The 24,380-nt window shown below is 36.8% G+C and overlaps 3 protein-coding genes and 1 long non-coding RNA gene across 4 annotated transcripts; 1 reads left to right on the top strand and 3 right to left on the bottom strand.

Annotated features, from left to right (window-relative positions):
• Window positions 1-1,088: 1,088 nt before the first annotated feature.
• Window positions 1,089-7,557, top strand: LOC135119545 (isoleucine--tRNA ligase-like). The gene is made up of 25 exons (XM_064043956.1): window positions 1,089-1,251; window positions 1,306-1,467; window positions 1,551-1,684; window positions 2,121-2,255; window positions 3,752-3,831; window positions 3,892-3,983; window positions 4,111-4,186; window positions 4,244-4,707; window positions 4,756-4,835; window positions 4,888-4,958; window positions 5,022-5,085; window positions 5,132-5,240; window positions 5,310-5,408; window positions 5,471-5,545; window positions 5,600-5,719; window positions 5,776-5,886; window positions 5,938-5,998; window positions 6,055-6,164; window positions 6,224-6,279; window positions 6,340-6,430; window positions 6,490-6,634; window positions 6,689-6,766; window positions 6,817-6,967; window positions 7,020-7,125; window positions 7,190-7,557. The coding sequence occupies exons 1-25, from the start codon at window positions 1,089-1,091 to the stop codon at window positions 7,555-7,557; spliced, it is 3,201 nt and encodes a 1,066-aa protein (XP_063900026.1).
• A 63-nt stretch (window positions 7,558-7,620) lies between these two features.
• LOC135119544 (uncharacterized) lies at window positions 7,621-15,221 on the bottom strand. Its single transcript, XM_064043955.1, has 29 exons — window positions 15,127-15,221; window positions 14,913-15,068; window positions 14,726-14,854; window positions 14,549-14,675; window positions 14,366-14,488; window positions 12,849-13,003; window positions 12,674-12,787; window positions 12,469-12,621; window positions 12,343-12,408; window positions 12,164-12,286; window positions 11,902-12,106; window positions 11,349-11,837; window positions 11,145-11,293; window positions 10,879-11,016; window positions 10,372-10,820; window positions 10,217-10,316; window positions 10,016-10,158; window positions 9,876-9,958; window positions 9,739-9,826; window positions 9,522-9,681; window positions 9,339-9,436; window positions 8,921-9,047; window positions 8,768-8,863; window positions 8,568-8,712; window positions 8,389-8,504; window positions 8,284-8,340; window positions 8,180-8,222; window positions 8,020-8,105; window positions 7,621-7,952 (listed from the first exon to the last, which is right to left on the bottom strand). Exons 1-29 carry the CDS (start codon window positions 15,193-15,195, stop codon window positions 7,875-7,877), a joined length of 4,065 nt encoding a protein of 1,354 aa, XP_063900025.1. The 5' UTR covers window positions 15,196-15,221; the 3' UTR covers window positions 7,621-7,874.
• A 345-nt stretch (window positions 15,222-15,566) lies between these two features.
• Window positions 15,567-20,132, bottom strand: LOC135119536 (uncharacterized). The gene is made up of 21 exons (XM_064043951.1): window positions 20,026-20,132; window positions 19,711-19,970; window positions 19,556-19,658; window positions 19,401-19,493; window positions 19,263-19,343; window positions 19,135-19,206; window positions 18,858-19,077; window positions 18,718-18,789; window positions 18,158-18,662; window positions 18,032-18,094; window positions 17,834-17,976; window positions 17,240-17,768; window positions 17,102-17,180; window positions 16,951-17,047; window positions 16,839-16,897; window positions 16,722-16,786; window positions 16,462-16,648; window positions 16,292-16,404; window positions 15,933-16,242; window positions 15,794-15,874; window positions 15,567-15,731 (listed from the first exon to the last, which is right to left on the bottom strand). Exons 2-21 carry the CDS (start codon window positions 19,899-19,901, stop codon window positions 15,567-15,569), a joined length of 3,228 nt encoding a protein of 1,075 aa, XP_063900021.1. The 5' UTR covers window positions 19,902-19,970; window positions 20,026-20,132.
• Window positions 20,133-20,215: 83 nt separating this feature from the next.
• On the bottom strand, window positions 20,216-20,727 carry LOC135119537 (uncharacterized). Its single transcript, XR_010278260.1, has 4 exons — window positions 20,648-20,727; window positions 20,523-20,593; window positions 20,385-20,473; window positions 20,216-20,324 (listed from the first exon to the last, which is right to left on the bottom strand). It is a non-coding gene; the product is annotated as an uncharacterized LOC135119537 (long non-coding RNA).
• Window positions 20,728-24,380: the final 3,653 nt, after the last annotated feature.

Raw genomic sequence — 24,380 nt, 5'->3', positions numbered from 1 at the left:
AAACTGATAGAATATCATATAATTAAGTTAAATAAATAAGTTGTAACAATAACATTTGTTATTCCTATTAATTTTTTATAAAGAAAAAGAACAGGAACTGACAAGGACTACCTCTTTCGTTGCTTATAATTCTTAATATTTGATAACCTTTGCCTTTCAGTTAAAACTTAATTAATAAAACCAAGTGCTGAAATCGGCTACTCTAATTAAGGCAAGCAAGTGCCCGTTACAGTCTTTAGACGAGTATATACTGTTTACAAACTAGCTTTTGCTATAAGTTAGAAATGTTATACTTAGCTTTTATAATTTGGGTCCTTTCAACTTCCTTAAGCTAATATGAAGTTAATTTATAAATATTATATTAACTAAGTTGAAAGTGTGTAACAGTATTCCTATTAAAACATCTTTTGAGTTATTTCTACCGTTTGTTCCGGTGTGGTTACTATCATACAGCAAAACCAGGAAACAATAAGCTTAATAAAGTAATAAACAGATTCCTTAATAAAATTATAAACTAGTAAGTGTTATAATAATAATACCTAAACAGAAGTTGGTAAACACTAACCGTATCTGATAAAAAATAAATATGGTTAAGGGGCGTTTTAGATAATTGTTAAAAATTTAAGTTAACATAAATTAAAGTCCTCTTAATTATTTAATATTAAAACACAACTTTCGGCAATACAATAATGAACAGTTATCAATAAAAGATTATCTTAGTAACCTTAATACCCTTTCAAATTTTAGCTAATACATTTAGCCGATAATAATAGTTAATAAATAATAATAGAGAGACCATCTCCCAAGTTTTGCTACTAAAGTTGACTGTGTAACGACATAATTAGTTGATATTATTTTCTTAAGATTCCTTGCAAAATAATAAATCAAAATTCTTTTTGTTAACACTTTATCATATGAATGAGTAAATTTCTTATAATACCCTATACGCTCTTTTAGAAATATAAAAAAAAGTAAAGACTTTCACTTACATTGTGGGGATAGAGGGAGGAACTTGACCCTCCAGTAACTCATGTCCTTTAAAACTTTTCACACAACTTTCGAGTAGAAAATGTTTTTTTATAACCTTTATGTGGTACTTAGGTAATTTTGGAAGATGGGATATCAATAACTTAAAAAAAATTCATTATCATTTAATATATATTAACTATAATAAGTTAATAATATTACGTAAAAAAAGTTATGACTCCGGAAACAAAGCATCTCTTGCACACCATTTGGTTAAGAAATTAAGTAATTGTTTTTCTAAAACTACCTTTACGAGTAATAAGTTATTTTCTAATAAAGAAGGGACCATTGATGCTACTACATTTGATAGTAGTAATAATTCTACTAATCTTATTGAGACAAGTGACAAAAGTAAAGAAAATAATTATAAATTTTCTGACACCCTCTTGCTTCCAAAAACAACCTTTTCTCAAAGAGCTTTTGCTTCCGTCAGAGAATTGGGTATTTTCTTCCTTACCTTTTTTAGTGTATATTATGTGAGGTTGAAGAAATTTCATACTTTTGACTATATTTTCACAATTTAGAAATTCAGGATGCATCTTTTAAGACTTTGTATTCCTGGCAGTATAATAGAACTAATGTTAAAGGAACTTTTGTGCTTCAGGACGGCCCACCTTTTGCGAACGGAGATGTTCACCTAGGGCACGCAGTAAATAAGGTAATATTATATTTCAAGGTATAGAGTTAGTAGATCTTAGATTTTCTTCCATTGTGAGCTTTTATTTTTTTTTTTAGGTTGGAGTATAGCTAGTAGATATCAGTAGCTTCTTTTTTAATACTTACCCTGTATTAGTTTTATAAAAAGTAAAGTTTTATAAGTTAAGATAAAGGACGTAAACTTGTGTGCAAAATATTATTTATCGCTTGACTCGACACCAGATAATTGTAACGAAGTGAACAGAAAATTTTTTTTTAATCTTTTTTTATATTAAAAAATTAAGGAATTTTCAAAAACTTTTGTAGTAACTTTATATAAAGTTGTAATACTTTTGATCTAAATTTCGCTTATAACCTTTTGCTTTTTATTATATATTGTTTTACTTTTTGTACTCTAATTTCAGCATTTCCTTTTATTTATACCATTTTTTTAATAGATTTTAAAAGATTTTATTGTAAGACGTAAGATACTGGAGGGCTACCGAGTAAGTTACATTCCCGGTTGGGATTGCCATGGACTGCCTATCGAGATAAAGGCTCTTCAGAACTCTGAAGAAGATGCTCCTCGTGATGTAGTCTAATTAATTATTTAGATTTGAAAAAATTGAAACCTTTAATTTTCTTTCGAATTTACTACATCTCTAGTTTTAGAGAGACTTCATATTTAAATCAACAATGTTTTTAATTATTGTAAGATTCCCTAACATTGTAAGCTTTTTATTGTTTAAATTAGTTTTTATATAAATTTGTAAATTAATTTATTGAAAATTGCTTTTTTAAATCAATTAAAGTTTTTATTTACAGTAGTGATTTTTATAAAAAAGTAATTTTTTTTACTTAGTAAGGAGTACTTCTTAAGTTTTGTTTTAGGCATTGTTGTTGGTACAGCTTACGAGAAATTTTTTTTTTTAAAAAAATTCTCTACAATTGATTTATGCACTTAATTTTCTTTTGGTTACAATATTTTTCTCTATTTAAACACACATCTATTACAAGCGTTTTAGCCCACAAACTTTATTTGAATAATTAGAAGAACGTACTTAATAGTAAATGGTATTTTCTCTTTTGCTTAGGAAAACATAGTAAAAAGTAACTGGGAAGTACAGCATCTCACTCTTAAACCCCTGAGATTCGACATTAAAAAAAAGTTAATATATAATTTTAAGAAAGGAGCGTCAAAGTGCTTAGTACTTCAGACTTCTTTGCTTTTCACTTTTAATGATAAAAATAACCACTAAGTGGATTTAAACTTGGTAAATTTACAAAAAACTGAAGGCTCGTTAAAAAAAATTTTTTTTTATCATGTTTATGATTTGTTATGTATTGAGACAGTATAATAAACCTCAAAAATAGTTTTAATCTTTTAATTTTAAAAAGATCTATCCAAAATGCCGAATTACAACTTAGGTCAATTTTTAAACGTTTGATTATATTGTCTTTGCTTTCCTTTTTATTAATAATTATGCTTCAGTGTAGCTTAAGATATAAAAAAATCTATAATTATAGTTACTGCCAAGATTTACTATTTGTTTGCCTCTTAATCTCTGCATTAAATCTATAAAGTGTACTTTTCTTTATCCACTTGATGTTTATCTTTGCATTTTAGCTAAAAAATTCCCTAAATTATAGATCGCTATCCTTTTTTTTTCTTCCTAGTTAATGGTTCAAGTATATCAAAAGAGCAATCTCTAAAGATAATTGAGACAAATATAATTTGTAAGCATCAACGGCGCTAAAAATAATAAACTAAATAAAATTTAATGGTTAGGTAGAAGGTTTGTGTAAAGTCTTTGAGTTTATTTTTTCTTAGTTTAAAAAGATTTTAAGTTTATATAAAGAAAGAATTGTAGATTTATAAATACTGCGTTATAAAAATGTGGACTTTTTTATTATGGTTTAAAAGATATTTTTTAACTTTATTTAATTATTTTTTTAGCAAAGTTATGAAAAGGATGTTTACAAGTAGAAAAACTATTTTATTTTTTAATTACTAATTTAAAGTTGCTTGTACTTTACAATTTATTTATAATTTTTTAATTTTGAATTAAAATTACCTTTAACGTTGCAGCCACTTCAAATAAGAAGGAAAGCACGCAGTTTTGCTCAAGATGCTGTAGCTTTGCAGAAGGCTGCCTTTCGAAGATGGGGGTTCCTTTGCGATGCTTCAGCAAAAGTTGCTTATTCATTAGCCTATTTGCTATTGTTCAGGGTTATTGCTGACTGGGATAACGCGTATGAAACAATGAACAACGAGTACGAGGCAAGCCAGGTTATCGCTTTTACTGAAATGTTTGAAAAAGGTCTAAATTTTTTTTTTAAAATTAAAATAAAAATTTAAATTTTGAGGAAAAAGATTACGGAAATGTTTATAATTTTTTCGAGTTGTAATTTGAATATTTTTTCTAATTAGAGTTTTATCGCTAACAGGCCATATTTATCAAGACTATAAACCTGTTTATTGGTCTCCTTCGTCCAGAACTGCACTAGCAGAGGCCGAATTAGAGTACTTAATATTCTAGAGTCATCCAATTCGGTTACAACAAAACTTTTTATTGGTCAGATACGTAGACCAACACGAAAGCGATTCGGTGTATGTCAAGTTTCCTATAAGATGCGCGAAAGACACGTTTCTAGCGGGCTTACCTGGGGACATCCAAAACAGCGATATCCAAGCGAGTCTATTGGTCTGGACAACCACGCCATGGACACTCCCCGGCAACGTGGCTCTTTGCGTAAATCCGTCTGCCTCTTACGCCATTGCGCTGGTCGCCTTTGCGTCTCGCCCTTGCAAAGAAGTTTGGGTCTTCATGAAGGCCCAAATCTTTGACCTCTCCCGCCTCTTTGCCAGTTTGCCTTCGACATCACGTGGTCAATGCAGCCATGGACTCGCCGCTGAAGTCAGTGAGTTTGTGGTCATCGGAGAAATCCTCGGAAAGGCCTTGGTGGGTACCACGTGCTGTCACCCCATCTTTAAAGAACGCGAGTCCGTCGTTTTGTCGGCGGACCACGTGTCTAGCTATACTGGTAGGTTATTATTTTTTTTTAATTTATTTTGTTTAGTTTTTTTTTAAGGGACTGGCATTGTCCATGCCAACCCCGCGCACGGCCTTGAAGATTTTTACGTGTGCACCACTCCGGATTTAGAAGGAAAGGTGCAATACTTCTGCTGTCATAATAGTAGTTGATGGTTTTTATTTTTCTAAGGTTCTTGTGAATGACGTTTCTTCCGTTTGCTACGTGGACGACGCTGGAAAGTTCACCGACTTTGATTCGAGGTTTGCTCTTGCTTACAACCTTGTGTTGTTATAGAAAACGTTTTTTATTTTTTTTGTGTACAGGTTTTCTGGTTTGGATATTTTTAAGGAAGGCACTCAAAATATTATAGGGATGCTTTCTGGCGAAGTTGAACCTTTTCTTAAAAAAAAGAATCCAAACTCATTTTTATTAGGGACTTTTAGTAAAACACGAGATACATCTCCACCGCTACCCATACGATTGGCGGACAAAAAAACCTGTCATTTTACGATCGACGTTGCAATGGTTTTGTCGAATCGGCGGTGTTTTTTATAAAGTTTTTTTTTACTGGTGTTGAAATTTTAAAACTTCTTTTTCTTGCTGCTGTGTAGGCCCTTTACTAGCGCGAGCCTTGCAGGGAATAGAAACGCTACTGATGATCCCGGAAACGTCCAAAAACCGCCTCCACTCCATGCTTTCCGCGAGAAAAGGCACATTGTTTTCCTTTTTTTGGGCTGCAAAAAATATAGTGTTTCTAATGCTCACACACCAGACTGGTGCCTGTCCCGCCAGCGAGTGTGGGGAGTGCCGATCCCAGTGTTCTACAAAAATAACGATAAGAGACAGCGTGCGATCTTTTTTTTTTAAGTTTAGATGACGAAATAAAACTTTTTTCCCTTAGCTGTGATTAGTCGTGACATTTCACAGCACGTTGCAGGGCTCTTCAGAGCACATGGTAGCGATATTTGGTGGTCTGCTGAGCATGACGACGCTCTACTGCCCCCTTCGCGCCGGAAAGAAGGCATTTACTTTACGGCGGGTTTTCTTTTTTTGTATGATATCGATACTAATGAAAAGGACTCATTCGTGGGACGGACATTATGGACGTTTGGTTCGACAGTGGCACATCCTGGAACGCCGTCACGGAAAGTGCCACCGGATCGCACGTGGCGGACCTTTGCGTGGAAGGTTCTGTTCCAAATGCTCCCGAAGCTACGCTTTATTAAATCCACCATTCAGGCTCAGATCAGCATCGTGGGTGGTTCCAGTCATCACTTCTGACCTCAGTGGCATTGCGAGGGTTAAATCGGCGTTTGCCATTTTGTATAGACCCTTTTTCCATCTGTGTCGGTATAGAGCCCTTCCCTTCAAGACTATTCTTACGCATGGCTTTGTTCTCGACTCAGAGGGCAAAAAAATGAGCAAGTCGCTGGGAAATGTTGTCTCGCCGAACAACATCATCAATGGCATTTTTTAGTTCGCGCCTTTTTCACATGCTCATTAAATCACTCAATTTATTGTTAAGGCAATCCCAATAAGAATAAGGAGGCTGCTTACGGGGCTGATGTGCTGCGCTTCTGGGTATTTGAGTCTGTCTCCTTGCGCCTAAACGGAACCCCTCAGTCCTCTTTATGACACGAGGTGGCCAGTTCCTGTTTCACCAGTGATCTTTACGCCGGAAAGGAAAGTTTCGCGAAAAGTTCGGAAAACGTGCGAAAGTTAAGGACCTCTGGTCCTCTGTTTATGTTATTTGGTATATTTTTGTAACACTCAAGGCTGCACACCACCCAGCACGGTTTCTAATTGGCGTCCTTCATGACTTCTGTATCCGCCTTCATGGCGTCAGCCAGTCAAACATGCTCACCATCGACCGCTATATAATGGCCCGCCTCCATGCCTTCCAAGAGGAACTCAACCTTCACTACAGTTCGTACAGGTTTCTAAAGTTCTCATATATATAACATCCCTTTCATATTATATTTTCGAAAAGATTTCAATGTGTCGTATTCAGAATGCTCACGTTTACTTCGTATCTTTCTTCCTTCTATTTCACTTTACTGAAAGACAGGTTTCCCCACCCTTTTTCCTAATAGTGCCCATAAGTTAACACAATTTTAGGCTGTATGCAGCACGTGCGGACGGCCCTGAAAGACGCTCAGCGCAGACCGTCCTTTTTTATTGCTTGGAAGTTTTTACTGAGGCACTAGCACCAATTCTCCCCCACCTTGTCGAGGATATCTACAAGCACGCGCCACGGCCACATGGAAAGGTCCTACACGTCGCCTTTCGCGGCCATCCTAGTTGGACTAACAAATACTTAGGAAACAAAGGCAAGCGTACTAATGAAGGATTGGACAGCTCTTCCGGCTCCCACTCCCGACCGGGAAAAGCTACTAGTGGCCGGTAGTATTATAGAAAAACTGCGGCGTACGTTCGTTGTGGGCGATTAGCCAATCTGTTCGTTTTGTTTATAAACGCGTACTCTTATTAGCGCTTATCAACGAAAAACGTTTGGCTTCACTAAAAAATATTACAAGTAACGAGCAATTGGAGATCCGCATCGCGCTCTCACATGCCTTGAAACCATTTTTGGACGAATTCGAGGGCAAAAAAGACGAACTCAAAGAAGCCCTCGGAGGGGCCAGCGTCGAACTTTCCTTTGGGTTGTCCGGAAGCTGCAAGACAGACTCGCTGGAAGTGGAATTGTTGAGTGGTGAAAAATTGTTGTACTCCACCAATATAAGCGTAGAAAAAACACGCATGAACAAATGTCCTCGTTGTTGGCTATATCAGTCCACCAATCCAAAGTGCTTGTGCCCACGTTGCCGTGAGGTGCTTAATAAAAAACCAGCGCCTTAGAAACTTCATTATTTTTATTTACTTTATTGATTACATTAACCAGCTAAAACGTGATAACTACGTTTATTGAATAAAAAAGCGCGCTTATTTGAGGATACTTTTCCCAGAGCGCATGGGCGGTTTTTCCAAATGCCCAGTAATAAAAAAACTTCTTTAAAAAATTTGAAAGAATTCTCACATTGCCAATATTCGTTTTCTCAAAATCCACACTAGCAACGGAGATGAAGCGAAAACATGTGGAAAAACGGCGTTTCCCCTTAGGGTTTCGTAACCCTATCTTGATTGGTCGACATAAAAGGTGGCCGGCGCGCTTCACTTTAAATCCACGGCGTCCATCCTTCGTACATGTGACTGAGATTGTCAGGCGAGCGGGCCTGCTCGACCAAAGATGCGACCTTCATTGACCAAGACGGTGTCAGTTGATAGCCATTATAAAGCAAGAAACTTCCTATTGTGTAATACCTTCGCACTGATTGGTTGAAGCTGGCCTCCGGTGTCGAGCTTCCCACTGACAACGTCCCATACTTTGATAGCGTGCTTATTAAATTCTAAAACAAATGATTGGGAAGGGGGGGGGGGGGTTCAGAAATAAACGGTGAATAAAAAAAAAAAAAGAAGCAACCAAATTGCGAAAGACTATTGGATGTTTCACAAGGGCACATCGCCTGTTGTAGGGAAATATTTAAACCTAAATATATTAAACATTTGATGTTCGTTATTTTTTACACTTATTGAGTCTCCAGTCCATTCACCAAAAAGAGTATCCACGTGTTCAGCAGAAGCCTTTATATATAAATAAGGAAATAAGAAAAATTATTTTCATTAATAAACCTTCAATTCCTGGAGACGATTTTTGTCGAGCGTGTCCAACAATTTTAACTTCTCTGTGAATAACTTTAAAGCACAGTCAAAGTCGTCTACCAGCTTGGCCTGCGGAAGGGCGGGAGCTACATAGAAAAACAAGTGACAAACGGCTTTTTTCTATACTGTCCCAACAACAAGTCGTGTACATGAGCCCGAGGGCATGGACGACCGCACTGAGGATAACGCCTCGTCTATTTGCTGAAAAAGCGGTTCAAAATCCCTCCCGCACATGGCCAACGCGTCTAAGCCGACACGCTGCTCGTTTTCTATGGCTCTGAGTTCGGCGTATCTCTATTGGTTTAAGCTCGTATAAACGCCTTTTACCCAATAAAAAACGTTTTAATACAGTGTTCATTATTCTGTTCTTTTTTTGGAGAGCCTTATTGCATGAGCTCAGCCATTTGTTGATTTCCTCCGTCGAAAAAATATCGACGTGTCCCTCCTATACATCAAAAACAAAATAAGATTCCACTAATATATACAGATATTTTTTCCCCACCATGCTGAGTTGAATAAGTTCTTCATAAGCTTTCAATTGGCCCTTGACGTGCTGCAGAGACCAGCAAACGTTCCTGCGCTCCAGTAATAATGAAAAAACCTTTTTCGCCCAATTGACAGCTCTTTCCCTGGAATAAAAAATAGTGAAAGTTTAACTCTCCAATAAAAAAATATAATTCTAAATTCCTTAAAAATTAAAAATGCGTTAATACGAGCCCCACTCCCCCCCCCCACCAAATCTAAAAAAGCACATTATAGTCCACTAATTAATTAACAAAGCACTTTACCAAGGGAAAGTCAATATTCCACTGCAAAAAAAAAATAACTATTCAAATAGGAAAAATGCACTAATAAAATTGAACTAAAAAAAAATAAGGAACGGCCAATAACGCTACTGAATAAATATAACAAGACCGTACGAAATAAGCGAGGCTTTTGTGAAGTGCGCAAATTCCTGGACTCTTCGCGAAATTTCCGCGTACGTGTCGCATCGTACCTTCAAAGATAATCCTCGTTGCTGTAAAATACAAGAAATTTAGTGATAAAAATGAATTAATAAGATATATATATATATGCATTATTTATTTGGTGCGAAAAGAAACCTTTCGATAGTCCACAAACTCTTCAAGTGTCTTTATAATGTCGTGATTGGTGGTTGCAGCCCACTTCATCCGACTTTGAACGTCGCTTTCCACCATTTCCATTTGATGGTTTAAAGCTTGCAATCCAACAATACTCTCCGAAGTTTGATAGTAACTTTTTCTAATTTCATTAAAAATAGAGAAGCAGGGTAATGAAAAAATTGCCAAAAATACGCACTGCAATGCTTTAAACAAATAATTTTCCACGGTGGAGAGGCAGTCTGATTCGGCCGTCCAATTAAACGTCCAATGTAGCCGTAGAAGAGCTAAAAAAATGTTGAGTAACAAAAAAAGGTGACTTTCTAAGAAGAAAACCAATATCACAGCAGGCAAGAAGTTCCTTCGTTTCATTTTGGCTAAAAAGTTCATAAGAAAAACTGCACAAGCGCAGAAGTTTTCTTATTTGTTATTTTTTTAATATAATAAGGTTGAAGGTCAAAAGATCGGGAGAAAACCTGCACTCCGCGCGGCAAATTCTTTCGCTCGAACGAGTTTGACTTCGGGCAGAGATCGGCCACTCCTTCTCTGCCGTGGCCACGTGTTTGTTAAGCGCGGCGAGTAGCACAATTCCTTCATTAATAAGACGCTTTTGAAGGATCTAAGAATGAAGAAAAGTTGATTAAAGCTGCATCGCAGAGTTCAACATTTTTTTTTACAAATTCGTAAAAGCGCAATCCCATTGGAAAAAAAAAACTTCTCATAAAAATCGACTTGAAAAAGTTCAACAACTCGACATCCGCCTTTTCGGCGAGATAGCTGCATATATGCACGTGCGCATGGCTATACAAATTCAAAAGGAAAAAAACTAGACCTCGTGGCGGGAGAGCTCAGGCCCTTCACGTGGAACACAGCCTTCGCAATATCGCTATAAAAACTGAGGCAGACTTTAATGAAGCCCCTTTGCAGAGTATCCAATCCGCTGCCGCCATCCTCACAGGTGCCCTCAGATCGAATCCATACTTGCTCGGCTTGAGAAAAAGCTTCTTCAAGTTTGCAAAGTGGGGGAATGTTGGTCTTTTGCAAAAGTTTAACTAAGGCTGTCCTTTCTAAGTCAGGCGAAACGGACGGGTGTTCCCCATTGGACGCTTTCTTATTGGTATCACTACAATCAGTGAGCAGATTGTGAAATTGCTCGAACTCTCGTATTAAGTCCACGTCTCCTTCCAATGAGACGTGTGTGTGGACGTTGAAAAAATACGGCAGATTTCTAATCATTTCTATAAAAAACGACCGTCCGGCGCTGTTAATATGGCTGAGCGTCTAATGAATCCATAAAAATTTAAGAACACTGATAATAATGAAAAAGTTTAGGGCTGACCTCCCAAACAGCAGCCCAGAAAGTCTTAGCTCCTCTATAATCGGCGGAGCCCGACTTATTGTGTTCGTCAAGTATATTAACGATTTCACAGATAAACCGAACTTGTCCCAAAAGCGAAGGAAACGGGTTGGATGGGTTCTAAGATAAGAATAAGTAATAAATAATATGTAACGAATATAAAATAAATAAATAAATAATAAACAATAAATATTATATAATAAAGAATTATAATAATAATTGTAATAAATAAAACTAAGATAAATTACAGCAAAGCTAGACAAGACATGTTGAATAGCGCTAATCGCCGTGTGCAAAAAGACTGTAGTATTCGCTTCATTAAAAAAAGATTTCTTTATCAGTAGCACAGCTTTCTGAACAGACCCTTCGCTTCCTCTATCGGTCGACAGACCAGCCTCTGAGGTTCCGATAAGCATAGGAGTTTCAGGGGTTTCCATCAAAATAATGTGTACCGGAAATGCGCGCTCGTATTTCTTTCAACACCTCGTAGACCTCGAAGGCCGGACCTCGCGGTTGACGGTCCAGTGAAAAAGTAAACCCGCCAATATCACGGTTCATGTGCTCGCAGGTAGCTGTCCAGGTGTCGAGGTTGAACTTGTCACTATAATTCTGGTGCAGCGGATTGTTACTATAAACTTCCCGGCCAATCAAATGACGCTGCTGGCCGCCATCAAGAAAAAAAGCTGCACCGTCCTCTCGCAGTTGGATTAGTGGATTTACAACCTCCAAAAACCAAAGAAACGAAGTTTTGGGGAAGTTTAGCGGAGGACGCGCAAAAATTCCGTCATTGGACAAAAGTGTAGAAGAGGCGTCCAGCTCGTCGGTGAAGAAGTAGCGCAATTGGCGAAAGTTTTCTAATAATTCCTGATAGCACTTATCATAATTGGCCAGACGCTCCGTGAAAGCTTCACTCAAACTCTTGAACTTTTGCACCGAGTCCTCTATTGATAGTATAAACCAACAGCGATAAACACACCAATCAATAGTTACTCCAACGCAGCTTACTTTGGCCAAACTTAGATAAAAACTCGTAAACTGGCGCCGACTCTGGCAATGTAGTAGCGATTGGGTGGCTGACCGAAGCAAAAGTCGTTTGGAGGAAGACAAGAAGGTTCTGGTATAAAGAGACGCAGGCGGCCGTCTGTTTAGCCTCCTGTTCAAGCTGCAGGTCCACTCTAGAGAGCTGCATGGAGGCAAGTGAACAGTCGCTCTAACGAAAGCATGCATATAAGAGGTTACAGAGGGCGGATCACGGCCGGGCCCATACCTCTGCCTTAGACAAGGCCTCCTGAACCGCATAGAGGTCCTTTACTGATGTTCTTATTCGAGCATACCGCGCCGCTGCAGTGTCCACTTCCTTTTTCCCGTCGGCAATATAATTCTTGAGACACTAATAAAAGACAAGTACAACCATCAACCAATGAGAAACGAACAAAAAAAACTAACGGAGTGCCGCGTAAAAAGTTCAAAAAGTTTTTCAAGGAGGCTGTAAAGCTTACTAAACTTCAACCGCTTAAGCAAATAATAAACCGTCTACTGGCTCATTATTTATTATTACTATTAAAATATAACCCAATCGTGGTGCATCTCTTTGAGTCGGGCAATAAAAAGATGCATTGTGGTTTTCACATGCTCCGCGGCTTTAAGAATCGACGCGTCTTGAGCCTCAAGCCAGCTGGTGATTGGGTCATACACAAACGACTCGAGAAGCGATAACACGATGTCCTTTAATAAGGTAAACTCAATCTACCAATTGAAATGCAGTTTTGCATATAACTTTTTCGCCATGCAGAACAGACAGCAGAGCCTCGCACAAACTCATAAAAAAAGAAAGACCGCTTAGCCCCCAATCCAATGCGCTCACAATACTTTGTGTTAAGCGAAAAGGGACCTCATTAATAATAAAAGATTCCATAAAAAAAATAGTGAAGAGAAAAAGTCGTCCAACTTACACGTTCAGGGACTCGAAGTTTTTTGCCGGCCTCAAAGCAGACGTTGTAGTCGATATGCACTACTTCACCCGTACGCACGTCCAAAAGAATATTGTCCAAATGGCGGTCGCCGAGCCCTAAAAAGTAACCAACCATTGACATCGTGGCGGTGGTCCCTAACAAAGAAAAATGATTGGTTACTTTTTTGTTTTATTATTTTGATATTTTTTTTACTGTTTATTATTAATATGTTTATTCATTTAGTTCGCATTTTTATTTTTTTAATAATAATAACTTATTGATTGTCTTTTTGTTTTATTATTTTTATTAAAATATTTATTATATATTCATTCAATATTCCTTAAAACATTTTTACATTAAGTTAGTTTACATTTTATTATTTATAAATAATAAATAATAATTTATTTATTTTTGATTATCGTTTTGCTTTAATATTTTTATTTATATATTATTTATGAAAAAAAATTTAATTTTTTTGAATTTATATTTTATTTTCTATTTTTTTAATATTTATTAAATATTTACTATAGAAAAAAATTTATTTATTATTTATTATTATTTATATAGTAATTTATATGTCAATTTTTGTTTTACTATTTATTTTCTTTAAATTGAATAATTTTTATTAAAGTTTATATAATTTATTTAGCAATTTTTTTTTATATTTGCTGTATTACCTTTTTATAATTATATTAATGATTAATAAATATTATTACTTATTAATTTTCTTTATAACTTTTTACTTGTTATTACTTATTTTTATTAAATAATATTTAATTAATAATTAATAAACATTATTATATATTAATTTATTTATCACTTTTTATTATTTATTTTTCATTATAATAATTTTTTAATTATAGTTAGTATATATATATTTTTTTTCATGTTAATTTCTTTATTACTTTTTATATATTATATATTTTTTTTATAATTTAGTAATATATTTCCAAATCGATTTCTTTATTACCTTTCATTTATTATTATTTTTTTTTAATTAAAAAAGTAAATTTTCATATTGATTTCTTTATTACTTTTTACTTATTAATATTTATTTATAACTTTACGAACGACTAATTCATTTCTTTGTTATTTTATAATCAACTTCATATTATAATATATATATACAATTTTTATTAATACACCAAAAACTAAAGTTTTACTATTGCTTCCTACTATGTTCTTCACTAAAATATAACAGATTAATATTTTTTCTCTATATCAAAAATTTTCTATTTTTCTTATATTTCTTATATTTATCTTTATATTAATTTACCAAACAATTTTTGTTTTATTAATATTTAATATTAAGTATTTATAAATTATATTAATTAATAATTTATTTTTATTACTAAAATTATTAATTTTTTATTTTGTTTTATTACTTTTTATAATTAAAATATTCATTACTATTATATTATACTTAGTATTTTTTATTTATAATAATTGTTTTAAAGAATTTATCTATGATTTATTATTCATTCACTTTTTTTTAATAATAATTTTTATCCACCAACCCACAAACTGCTGCTTCTTGTACAACCAATGGGCATTGGAGTTGGCGAAAAGAAGAATTGAGTCTCGAATCAAATGCGACGGCCACTCTTTGCATAACTCTTCAAAAACTTCTCTTAATAATTCTGTAATTAAAAGAATTCATTATAGTAATAGAAATAATATCAAAAATCATTAATAAAAACCTTTTGGCCAGTCCCTCCGAGAAGTGCCCTCAGCCAATTGGTACTTCGCTAAACGAGCCTTAACTTTCTGCTGAAAAATTTCAGAAGCTTTAAAGCCGCCTTGCCCGTGTGCCGTCAGATGCCACTGCTGCATCAGCAGTGAACCAAAACGCATCAAAGGCGCCAATCAGAAGGCACCTTATACAGCGTGTACAATGGAACAAGTCCGGCCACCCATTGGATAAGGCCAGAACGGACACCTGTAGGAACCACGGCGTATGTCCTGGCGGGGCTAGGACGGTGGTTGGCTGCGTGTTTCTTCGTTTTCTAGTGGGGCTAGCAAGTAAAGATGTGATAAAAAAAGATATCAATAAAAAGCAAGGACTCGATTCAGCAGGAGATTGGTGGTTGCCAGAAGCTGCATGATCCTCTCGTCCACTCGCAGATCTTCAGACCCCTTAAACAAGTACGAATAGTAAAGCCCGTCAGACCCGAGAAAAGTAAGCTTTTTCGGTTTAGTTTTGGTGGGAATCAAACACACCTGCAACGACCAATCAAAATAAGTTATCAATGACAAGCACTAATGATTGTTCTTTTACTTTATTGCATATTTTTTCAATGGTAGTCTCTCTTCCGGCGCCTGGCATGGACACAGCAAAGCCTTTCATAGCATCCAAGCGCGTTGTTATTGCTTCAAGCATAAATATAAACCCGCTTTGATGGGAAGCCAACAGAAGTTCTTTTCTGTGTTATAAAAGTTATAATAATAATGAAAAAGCATAGTAAATAAAACGTATCACCAATACCTTATTTTACTAAATGGTTCCCACAAGTGAACGATTTCGGTACTTTTAAATAAACTGAGCCCGGGATGCTTCAATTCCTGGATGGCAGCCGCCAAACGGTCAAAAAATGTAGAGCAAAACCTTTAATGGTTGGTTATATCTTTGTTCACTATTTATATACAAAAATATTTTGACCAATGTTCGTGCTTGGTCGCACAATTCTCAGGACTTGTCACCCGCAGAGTTTGCTCTGTTCATAATAAAGTAAAGAATTCCATAAAAATTAACGCCAGAATGAAGAAACCCAATTCGTTGCAAAGTGGTGTGATTATAGCACTATACTGGTCGCTAATAAGGGCTATTTGCTGCTCAGCAGCCAGCGAGTCGTTTTGCTGGCACCGTTTAGATATTTCTTGAACCTTAAAAAACCGATGTACCAAAAAAGAAACCAATAACGCATCCGCGTTAAACCAAAACGCACGCGAAGAAGCCGCTGTACGGCGTCCGGGGACCAATGGGCAATCTTATCGATCCATATGTCCTCCCAGAAAGGAGAGATCCGCTTCGCAGGGGGCAACGTTGTCAGAAACGAATCAAAAGTGTCGATTTTATTATCATACATTCAATTCTGAGATAAGAAGTTGGGTGTCGGAAACAGTGGCGGGCGAGCGGCTCTTAATTGTCTCAAACAAGCGTTGCACACGTGCAAGGTCGTTACCTTTGTCTAATTTGAGCCGGCTAAGCAGATATCCAATAAAAAGAAAGATGGGCTTACATGATTGGCCTGCCGTTTTGTAAAGGGTAAGCACAGGAAAAATAAGAGCCCGCGGGAATGCCCGTCCGCATTGCACCAGCACAGTCTCAATAATATCACCAGCGGCGTCGTCCGGAGTCACCACCGTGGCCATTAACTGCGGGATAATCTTTTCCCTATTAAATAATCATTAAAAATTGATAAATAAATAAAAAATCCACCAACCAACAGGCTGGAGGGACAACTTGAAGCCAATCAAGCAGAAGTGGCTTGATAATGGGCCCCAACATGACCGCGAGCGTCACGAGGCGCAGAGCAGATTGCATGCCCGAATGTGGCTAGAAAGGTCATAATGACCACGTGCTAAAACACGCTTTTTAAGGTCCAAAACGGACCTTTTTAAAGTAGAATTTCTGAAGAAACAATGAGTAATGCTCGGCAGCGCTGCAAAGGAGGCCACATGCACGCCGCTGAACTTTGAGCCAAAAATTCTGCAAGGCAGGCAAGACGGCTGCCTGCCCTTCACTACTAAGAAGGGGCTTCACCGTGTTGGTAACGGCCTCGTGGCCATAAAAGCCGTATCTTTCACAATGCGAAGAAAAACAATGAAGCGTAAACTTTAATGTTTATCTTTATATAAACAGCTTCATGGAACCTAAAAAACTTTGCATGTTTAGCATCTCTTAACCATTGGTTACTGCATATCACGTGTCTGATCGTCTTTAATATGTATGGTTACCATTATATAGTAAGAAAAAGAAATAAACTTTACGATAGAAGTATCATCAGAAAGTGAGCGGCAGATGTCTTTAAGCTCGTCGAATTCACAATCTTTATAAATCATGAAATTTATCATTAAAATATATGGAATTGCGTGGAGCTACCAAGAAGTGAGTGCTCTTCTTTAGTATCCGGCGAGCGTAGCTGATGAAAATGAGCCAACCCTCTTTGAAAACACCAATTCGCATAATAGTAGAGAGCCTAAGCGGAAAAAAAAGATGTTATAGGCTACAACAACCACGACACGTAGTAGACTTTGCTATTATGGGCATCCAACGATCGGCTCATGTCCAGTAAGAGGCCGTCAAGGGGGCTGGGAGAGTCAGTAGAGCGTCTTTAAAAAAAAGAAGCTCCATCGCACTCACAAAAAAAAGTACAGATCACATGGCCCACCTCCACTTATATAAATGGACAAGCAGCATTGCTTTCAGCGAGTCGGAAAAAGCACGAGTATCATCGTCGACACCAAGAGCCTGCAAGAAAACCCGAAGGGCGCTGTCCGGGGTTGGCGGGTTCAAATTGTCGAGCACGAAGGCTTCAGCGCCACGGACGCCACGTTTTTCATTGCAAAATTTTATTCTGAAGTATTCCAGTTGCTCATGTGCAGAGAGGTCGGGCACCGGAAAAGAGCTGGCTGCGGAGTAGAGGTGATCAGTCAGGAGGTAGTTTTTAGTATCCTTTGCCTTCTTCAACAAACAGAAAAGTGTATCGAAATGCAGGTGTTCATATTCTTTGCGTGCTTCCTCTTCAATGGTTGCCTTGCAGAGCTGACGAACCAATCGCAGTAGGCCAACGAGAGCGCTTAAGGAGTGCGTGCTTCTGTATGACTTTGTATTTCTGCCGAGGCAGAGAAATAATTTTTGTAAGTCTTCAGCGGTTGTATTCTCAAACAGCACGTGAAGGTTGGTGTCTTTTTTACTCACTATAAAAAAACAGCAGCTCAACAATACTAAAAGGCAACGAGAAACTGAAAATGCATGTTTTCACCAATCAGAGAGGACTGCAATGAAATATAAGCGGACACTATAGAAAGTGCGGTTTCATAGTTTTTGCTAATATCCTGAGAACAAACAAAATAAAGAAGTGTAGAAACAGAAGAGTCGAACAGTTTGTTGAAGACAGCAACGCTCCTTCAAAAAAACGTGAGAAAACGTAAATGGACAAAAAGAAAAGAGGCGTCACTACCGGTCTTTATCACTGGTAAAGTACCAAATCACATCCGTGGGGGAAGGGACGCCTAAGTGTGCGCTGCAAAAGGAGAAGAGCGTGACAAGTGTTAGGGAGTTTTTTATGAAATAGTCTCAAAAGTACCCAAAAGTGAGCGAGTCTTCACTAGCAAGAGCCCAGGAACTCTCAAATTTTCGGAGTGCTTCATTGACGTCAAAGAGTTCTAACTGGGCAGCTGGCATTAAGGGCTGACCAACCACAGAGGAGCCCATGCCCACCAGGACAGAGCATCGCTCGATTCGGTCGGAAAGAAAATCAAGCAGCAAATGCAAACAGAGGTTCACAGCCGAATTTGACGGAGAGGCTTGCGTTCCCTTCAAAAGTGCCGGGCAATTTTTAAGAAATGTAGGGTATAGTAACAAGGTGGAGGTCAGGGGCGGGCTTTCCTGTGAGGACGGATGAGGGTTGTCAAGGCTGCCAGAGCCCGGAAGCAATGTGACAGGCAACGGGCAAGAGTGCCCCAAAATTGCAATAACGGTTTGCTTAAGCGAAAAATATTCCAGCAAACATTGCTCGTAGCGTTCTTGCAATTCCCACGAACAAGCTTTTAAGAAGTCTTTTATAAGAGGAAAAAAGTCTGCTGCGGGCTCTAGAAATATAACCATACACAGCATTAATAATAAGGAGAAAAACTCTTTTCTTACCGGGAAGAGTAGGAATAAAGCTTTTAATGCATGTAAGTAGATTATCTTCTACGGAAGAAAAAACATCAGAGCCTATAAGAAGGCCGAAATTTGTGAATTATTTAAGCGAACTGCTCGTATGAAAGCATGTGGCAAAAAACCTTTAACTTCTATGGCAGAGTAGACAGTCAATAGCAGAGACCAAAAAAAGGGTACAAAAAGTTCACGGTGTTTACTAACGCCAACATCCCCTGAAATCTGCTCTGGCATATTCTCGTTCAAGTCTATGGGTAATGGTGGAGACACGTGAAGATTTTTTTGTGATACGATAAGCGCGTGGGTCATGTCTTTGAGAAACTCAAGCCCAATTCTTAATGAGCGCTATGACGTAATAGTGAAAAGCCATTAAGATAGAGAGAAACAGACGTGGGCACTCACGTGGAACTGCCGAGTCAAAAAAGAAAGGCCGACCAGCGGGACACGTATACGGGAAAACCACTCACGACAGACCTGCATACAATGTTGGTGGCCCACAGAAGAGAGAAAATTCACTAAAAAAAATTAACCTTGGAATTCCCGTGAAAGAATGAGGCGACGGCCCTCGTAGAAGGAAAACAACAAAGGCCGTTACACATGCCAACAATATGCTATAAAATGCACGTGGAGTGAGCAGGCAAAAAAGTTTAGCCAAACACGAAGCTGACCTTTTCAAGTAGATCCATGAAATGAAGAACTAGCTCAACCCGGTGAAGAGCAGTCTCTGTGACGGGTTTGGCAAAGGCGTAACTATAGTCCTCCTATTAGTAGATCGCGGAAAGAACATGCCTTAGTAAGAAATATCCACATGTGCTGGCCTTACAGTGACTTTAATTGGCTGTGTAGAAAACTCCGTCAATATTTTATGGAGCTTAGCACTGAGGTAAGCAAGCGTGGCGCTGGGCCCGCCATATGGCGTGCGCAGTCTAAATACAGAAGAAAAGAGATCGAAAAAAGCAATTAACTAAAAAAAACAACTTATTAATGATGCAATAGCGAGAAGCCTCATTAAGAGCCCACAGAAGCGGAAGAATAGCGGACCGCCCATACTCCTCCTGCCCGCCATCAGCGACGGAATAGTCGCCGAACCCCTCGCTTTCTATTGGGCTCTTATTGGACAGCTTCCCATGCGGGGGAAGCTCTCTGACTCGCGTGTTAAAATTAAGCATGTGGAGGTTGCATTCGTCACTCCTGATAATAAATTTGCTTTGCTTAAGAAGAAGGACAATCCAGTCAACCTAAAAATAAATAGTATGGCGCAAATTAATCATAATCGGTAACCATGAGAAGCACCTCATGGGAAGAATTTAATTTTTCTGGGTCAAATAACTCCGAAACAAGCCGACCAAAGTGTTCCGCAGAAAAAAGTTCGGGATTTTGAGCAAAGTGGGACTGAAATAAATCAAAACTATCGTGCATTAAAAAAATTGAGTGACCAAAAATAATAACAAACTATATAAATAGTGCCTTTTAATAGGCCAATGAAAGGGGTATCGCAGAGAATAAAAAGAAAACAGGACCGCGTAAGTGGCAGAAATGGTTGGAACAATATCGGTACAGCCAATTATAAACTCCTTTCCTACAGAGGGCAGCTGCACGAGAAAGAAAAATATGTGGCATGTTCTTTAGCACCAGACTCTAAATGAGCCAACCAAAGCCTCAGAAACGACTCTCCCTTTTAAAAGATAAGCAACCCAACACTGGGCGACTTCGAGTCTTACATCGCTACATTCAGAGTTTCCTTGGAAATATTTAATTTTTTTTTTAAAAGAATGAAATATAATGGTCACCGTGCACGAGTAAAATGTCTACAATCTGTTGGGAGTTGTCCATGCGGCGGCTAAACTGTTCCAAGTGGCTCCTGCAAGCCGTATTAGCACTTAACATAAACGACCGATAGAAGTCAAGGGAACACCTGATGAACTTCAGCCCCTTCATAAGCAACTCCAATGAAACACGTGAGTTTCTGAGAAGAGAAAAAAGCGTATGTTCAACCACCAACGATTTGGTGGGAAACCTACTTATAAGCATATTAATAGCCAAACAAAAATCCATGTGTTTAAATGGACCTATCAATGAGCTCGAGAAAAACACTAGCAACACTCTCGATGATAATGGAATGGTCCCCCTCGCCTGTGACAGACGATGGGTCAATGCTAAGCACACGCACGATGCATTCGATTAAGCTCTCGCGTGAACAAGCGCCAGTCAACGCCGTTTCGTGCTGCAAAAGCGTGTGGAGGTGGGCCCGACAAACGGACAACTCAAAAAGTATTGCGTTTGTGTCATTCTTCGTAATTGGCTTAGCCCCATCTTTGCGAAAAAGTCTTTCAAGGCGGCTTTTGAGATCCGCCAAAAGTAAGAGGCTCACATGCTTGCAAAGTCTTGTGAAAAAAAATAACGAACAAAGTTGACAACTAATAAAATATAAAGAATACGATTTTGAAGAGAGCAAAGCAGCATAAACGGCCAACAGTATTTCTTGCACGTCCACGCATGGAATAGAGTGCAAATCCAACAATGACGAATCATGTGTCTCACTTAGCGCTTCCTCAGTGCTTCCCAATTCGCTTGTTATGGGGAAAAAATAGTCACAAACAGCCAATTGAACAACGTCAACAACGCGATGATCCGCGCATTGATAACAACTTTTTATTATCTACAAGAGTTTAATTATCGACAAACCGCAGTGCAAAAAAAAGAACGACGCACACATAAAAAAAGATTCAGAAGAGAGCACGTGTCCTCAACGTGCACCGAAGTGGTCAGTGCTAGCACAGAAACGTTTTTGACTAGCCTGTCAAGAGATTCACTTCCAAAATCGGTCAAATTTAAATACGGCAAAAGCAAATGGAGTATGTCTGCAACTTTTTATAAAATAATTAAACGTCATTATTATAAAAAATAATTAACTAATAAAATTGTAATAAAATTTATTAAATTTTATTAAATTAATTTAGCAGCATTTGAAAATTTAAACAAAGTAAATATTTGTAATACAAATTAGTATAAAGCTCAAATATAATTATCTTCAAAATTTTTACAAAAAAAACTAAATAATTAAATCAACGTTATATGAATACTCGAGGAAATGGATGGGAAATCCACTGAAGCCGAACTTTTAAGGCGAGTGAGTACATCGAAGCTTTCAGCCACGGCGATGCACAGCTCGTCTAAAGTCATACAGCAGCCTTCTGAGTCGGCCTCACGTGGTCCTCTTCCACTGTAGCGACAGAAATCGATATTTTTCCCAATTAACACGAAACATCTGCGTGCCAAAGTCAAGTGGTTAGTACGCTTTGGACAGAAGATTATGGAAAAAGTACTTCGAAAAAGAGTTGATCCCCAAGCAAGTAGACTTTGAGCTGATTTTTGTATTATTATAGTATGCAAGTTTTTTTACCATTTTATTCTAGTTATAAATAAAAATAAATGAGAAAATTAAAAATTAAAAGCCATCAAAGAAATGAAATTAAATATAAAAAAAAACAAATATAAAGTACAATATCAGAGGCAAGCTGCTTTAGTATATGAATTGTGAACGAATCGTACTTCCTCCAGTAATCTTTCATACTCGAAAATAAATCTTTAAAAAAGTCAACAAAATATTTTATAAGAATTAGAAATAGAAATTAAATTTTACCAACAAACCAAGAAATTTGCAAATTATTTAAACTTTCATCAATGCACCAACCAACTAACAGGTCCGTCAGACTCTTAATTGTATAGAATTTAATAAATAACTTAAAAATTTTCAAATGTAAGAAAAAAACTTTGAAATCAGCCAAGGAAACTTCATAGCGTTGAAATATGAGAGACACAATATTAAAAATCCTAAAACAGGTTTTAAAGTAATTTAAAATAATTAAAAACTAATAAAAATCTTAACTCTTTTAATAAATTTGGATTCTCAATAGTTTCTAGAAGATCTTTTACAGAATCTATTAAAGAGAATAATGTTTGCTTAAAAAGAAAATTCTCATCCTTCTGTAAGGCCTGAAAACAAAACAAAAAAGTTATATATTGTATTAAAATATAACTCTCTATGCCCATCTTACTATATAAAAAGAATTTAGGAGCGAGATGGTAAGTTCTTCATTTTTAAGGTAAGGGATAGTCTTGAATAGAAAGCTGTTTGTATAAATTTATAAATATCTTAAATTAAGTATTTTTTTAATTAGTATTGAAAAACTTAAATGCCCTCGAAAAAATTTTAAAAGTTCGAATATAGGAAACCTTTTATAGCGCCCTGCAGATTTAGCATCACACAAACTATTAAAACTTAAAGCTCTTCCGATAGTAATTAAAAAAAAATGATTTTCTTCTTTCGTGGCGTTTTTAATACCGCTGTAGATATGCAAGTAGCAAGTACCGCAAAGTTGTCTAAATAAAAAATAAAATTAGCGCTAACCAAAATTCCCCGACTAAAAACTTCGAAAGACTTTGCAAAACAAAGTCAAAGTCACGACTAAAAACAGGGAATGTAGCTGGATTGAAAGCAATATTTTGGAGTTGTAAAGCAAAAGTAATCCTTCTAACAATACTTCCACGCTCTTCTACTATCTTTTTAACAAGCTGCTTGGGTTCAAAGTTTTCATCAAAAACTAAACAAAAAAGTACTTTTTATAAGATTATAAAAATATACAATAAAACACCAGATAATAAGGAAGTCTCCTTTACAATTGTTTCCAAATCTCGTTCAACCTTTTGAATATATTGCTTTTCCTCACGGTAAGGTATATCATATTTTTTTGAACTTTTTGAACGTCTTCTCCGAAGCGGAGTACAATCACGCTCGGCATGTTTTTTTATAAATTCATCCTCATTAACTCTTAAATTGCTGTCTTGGCCTAAAGTAGTAAAATTTTGATTTTTCCAAGTGGATTCATTGCTCAAAAGATCCAAATTTTTTACTCTTTCTGGCTTCAGGATACTATACACGGGTGTTACATCAATATTATGAGAGCTTTTATTTTTATAAGAACTTGTAGGAAAAGAAATGTCAGATACTTCCATCCTCTCAAAACTTAATTTGTTTCGAAAATTAGGTTTATTAGGAGAAGAACGAGGGCGCCTATCTTTAAAGTTTTTCCCAACTTTTAATTTTACCGTTGTTTCCTTATAGTCTAAGTCTTTCTCATTAAATTTATCCATTAATTTGTTAAGATCTTATATATAAAAAAAAGGAAAAATATTATAAAACTTTAAAGTGTTGTAAAATGTAGCCCACCAAATGAAAAATTTGTGCTTCAAAAACGGAGTACAAGAAATGACGTGCACAAGCGCACGAGTTCTCATTTTTGCGAACTGGATATAGAAACCAATAAAAACCTCAACAAATAATGTAAATTCAATTTAACAAAGACGCAGTAAGTAATTTAGTTACGGCAAATTAAACACTTGAAAATTTTTGAATAATGAGATTGATAAACATTTTATACAATATTTTTAAACTTCATGAGAGAATTATTTTTACAATATGCCCGGTAAATTGGCCTCTGCTTTGGTGTGCATAATATCAATCTAGTATTTACTTCTAGTTGGTCTTAATAACCCAGAGTGCAGCATCGGGGGTTTACTAATTAGTAGCAGAAACTCAGCAGAGCATCGATGGTCTCCGACAGCTTTGCTCATGGGTATCCAGGTAT

This window comes from Zophobas morio, unplaced genomic scaffold (assembly GCF_036711695.1).
Source record: "Zophobas morio isolate AGI-343-1 ecotype UQ-CSIRO unplaced genomic scaffold, CSIRO_AGI_Zmor_V1 ptg000272l, whole genome shotgun sequence".
Lineage (NCBI taxonomy): Eukaryota > Metazoa > Arthropoda > Insecta > Coleoptera > Tenebrionidae > Zophobas > Zophobas morio.
Note: the sequence above shows the minus strand (reverse complement) of the source record. Positions and strands in the feature narration are given on the sequence as shown.